Raw genomic sequence first — 2,245 nt, 5'->3', positions numbered from 1 at the left:
CAGTTGCATTTCCGTGGTATCCCGTTGGAATCACCCCTCCTGTCTAATCTGAAGCCATGATTGACATGGGAACGTGCTAAAAAAGAAAGTAAATCAGTTTCCAAAGAACGCAAATGCGCTTAACCTTTCGATGCTGGCTTTAATGTGAAAGAGTTGGGAAAGCGCTTCGTCTTTTCACTTTTCAGTAGGTCTGCTATAAAAGAAAAATAAAGCCAGCCCTGACTACACTGCACTTGTGCACTGAACGTCCTATAGACCGTCTTTTGTTTTACGGACTTGCTTGGTTCAGCATGATGGCAGTGATAAATGCGTGGGGTTTTATTTTGCTAACTCTCAGCTTCTGGAACTGCGCAGCTGCATGCACCTGGATGAAGACGCAGAACAGAGCATCTCTTAGCAGCTTCCAGGTTTTAAGCAACAGCTCGATTTCTCAACTTGAACAGGCGGTGAGTAAAGACAGAAAGTCATTGTTATTAAAAGCTGTTATTAAAAGCATCAAAGATCTACAAGTCTACTGTTACAGTGATTTAAATCATACACTGTTTATTTGTGTTCATCTGGACTTCTGTAAGAGGTGTACTGTATGTGATAATAACTCATCATTGTAAGGTGAACTGGATCCTCTATTTTATTTATTTATTTATTTATTTATTTATTGCATTAGTGCAAAGATTCTGTGCATGGCCATGACAAACTCAGCGTGGAATTTCCACACAAACAGTACAACCGCATAGTCCAACTACAGGTAAAGTACCGCTTTACTTAAGCTTTCTTTTTGAACAGTAATAGTTTTGAATTGGTATTAATCGGGTAGGACATATATTCATTCTAAAGGTTATTCGTTCATTTATACATTGACAGTAAACGAAAAACAAACAATCAATTGCATTACAGTAATTACATTTACATCTATAATTAATAAATAATATAAATAAACACAGTAAGCGGGTGGAATCTCGGCAATAAATGTTTTGTTCTAATCAGAAAATTATAAGTTGAAAACCCACGACAGGCATTGAGCCAGTGTTGGTCGCTACAGTAGCCTACAAGAACAAGAAATTAAATTGTTATAGACAAAAAATATTAAGCACAACGAAAGGTGTGTGGGGAGGGGGGGTTAAAAATAAAGTGATGATCAATACAGTTTTAAACAACTTGCAGTGCTTGTTACTTATACTCAACAGGCAAAGGATCACATATTGTTCATTTTGCGGACTATGAAGAACATCATGAGGATCTACAGGAAATATGAGAAGGCGGACTGCGACCAACATAAACTGCAGATCTTCCTGCTTGATGTGGACCGTCAGATTTTGGAGCTGGAGCGATGTGTGAGTGAACGGAATTAATCAGCACGGAGTGATATCTTAAAACAGAAAGCTTTCCATGAAATGATTTGTAACTACTACTACTACTACTACTACTACTACTACTACTACTACTACTAATAATAATAATAATAATAATAATAATAATAATAATTCCACTATTTTCATTAAAGGCAAACAATATCGTAGAAGAGAATATACAGAAGAGAATATCTAAAAAGATGGAAACGCACTTCAGAAGTCTGATTTCTCACCTTAAAAGCACGGTAAGTACCCTGGAGGTCCTGGCGGCGGGTTGGAGCATGAAGACTTCCCCAATGTGCAGTCTGAGTCTCCTTTACTGATTCAAACAAAATGTCGGTGCTTTCTGATGTGAGATTCCTCCTTGCAGGATTACAGTGCAGAGGGCTGGAATGAGATTACAGGAGTGGTGCTGAAACACCTTAGAAGACTCGACTTACTGGCCACCAAAACTAAAAGAGACTTTCATGATTAAACGCTCTTCAAAAACCTGATCAACTTAACCATACACCAACAAACATCATATACCTGTTATTCACCTTTAAATAAATTATATCATGTTTTCTATTTAAATAAATTACGGCAGTATTCGTTATTTGTTTGTTTCTTTATATATATATATATATATATATATATATATATATATATATATATATATATATATATATATATATATATAAAACTTACTATGTTTCATTTATGTTTATCTGGATTTAAATAAAAACATATTTTAAAAATGCTATTTTGTATTAATATTTGCTTATTAAATGTGTCAAGCATTTAAAACAATATGCATACAATTATGTGTCACTCATAATATGGGTCATTTAGTTAAGTCCATGTTCATATCTCTGTTAGACAATGACAATTTGCAACGGTGGACGTAAAAAACAAAA

At 34.9% G+C, this 2,245-nt stretch overlaps 1 protein-coding gene across 1 annotated transcript; it reads left to right on the top strand.

Annotated features, from left to right (window-relative positions):
* Positions 1 to 217: 217 nt before the first annotated feature.
* LOC128600248 (interferon a3-like) lies at positions 218 to 1,876 on the top strand. Its single transcript, XM_053612580.1, has 5 exons — positions 218 to 446; positions 665 to 745; positions 1,185 to 1,331; positions 1,502 to 1,594; positions 1,720 to 1,876. Exons 1-5 carry the CDS (start codon positions 291 to 293, stop codon positions 1,822 to 1,824), a joined length of 582 nt encoding a protein of 193 aa, XP_053468555.1. The 5' UTR covers positions 218 to 290; the 3' UTR covers positions 1,825 to 1,876.
* The last annotated feature ends 369 nt before the right edge of the window (positions 1,877 to 2,245 follow it).

This window comes from Ictalurus furcatus, chromosome 24, assembly GCF_023375685.1.
Source record: "Ictalurus furcatus strain D&B chromosome 24, Billie_1.0, whole genome shotgun sequence".
In the NCBI taxonomy this organism is placed as follows: domain Eukaryota; kingdom Metazoa; phylum Chordata; class Actinopteri; order Siluriformes; family Ictaluridae; genus Ictalurus; species Ictalurus furcatus.
The sequence above is the reverse complement of the archived record's forward strand: the minus strand, read 5'-3'. Positions and strand labels throughout refer to the sequence as shown.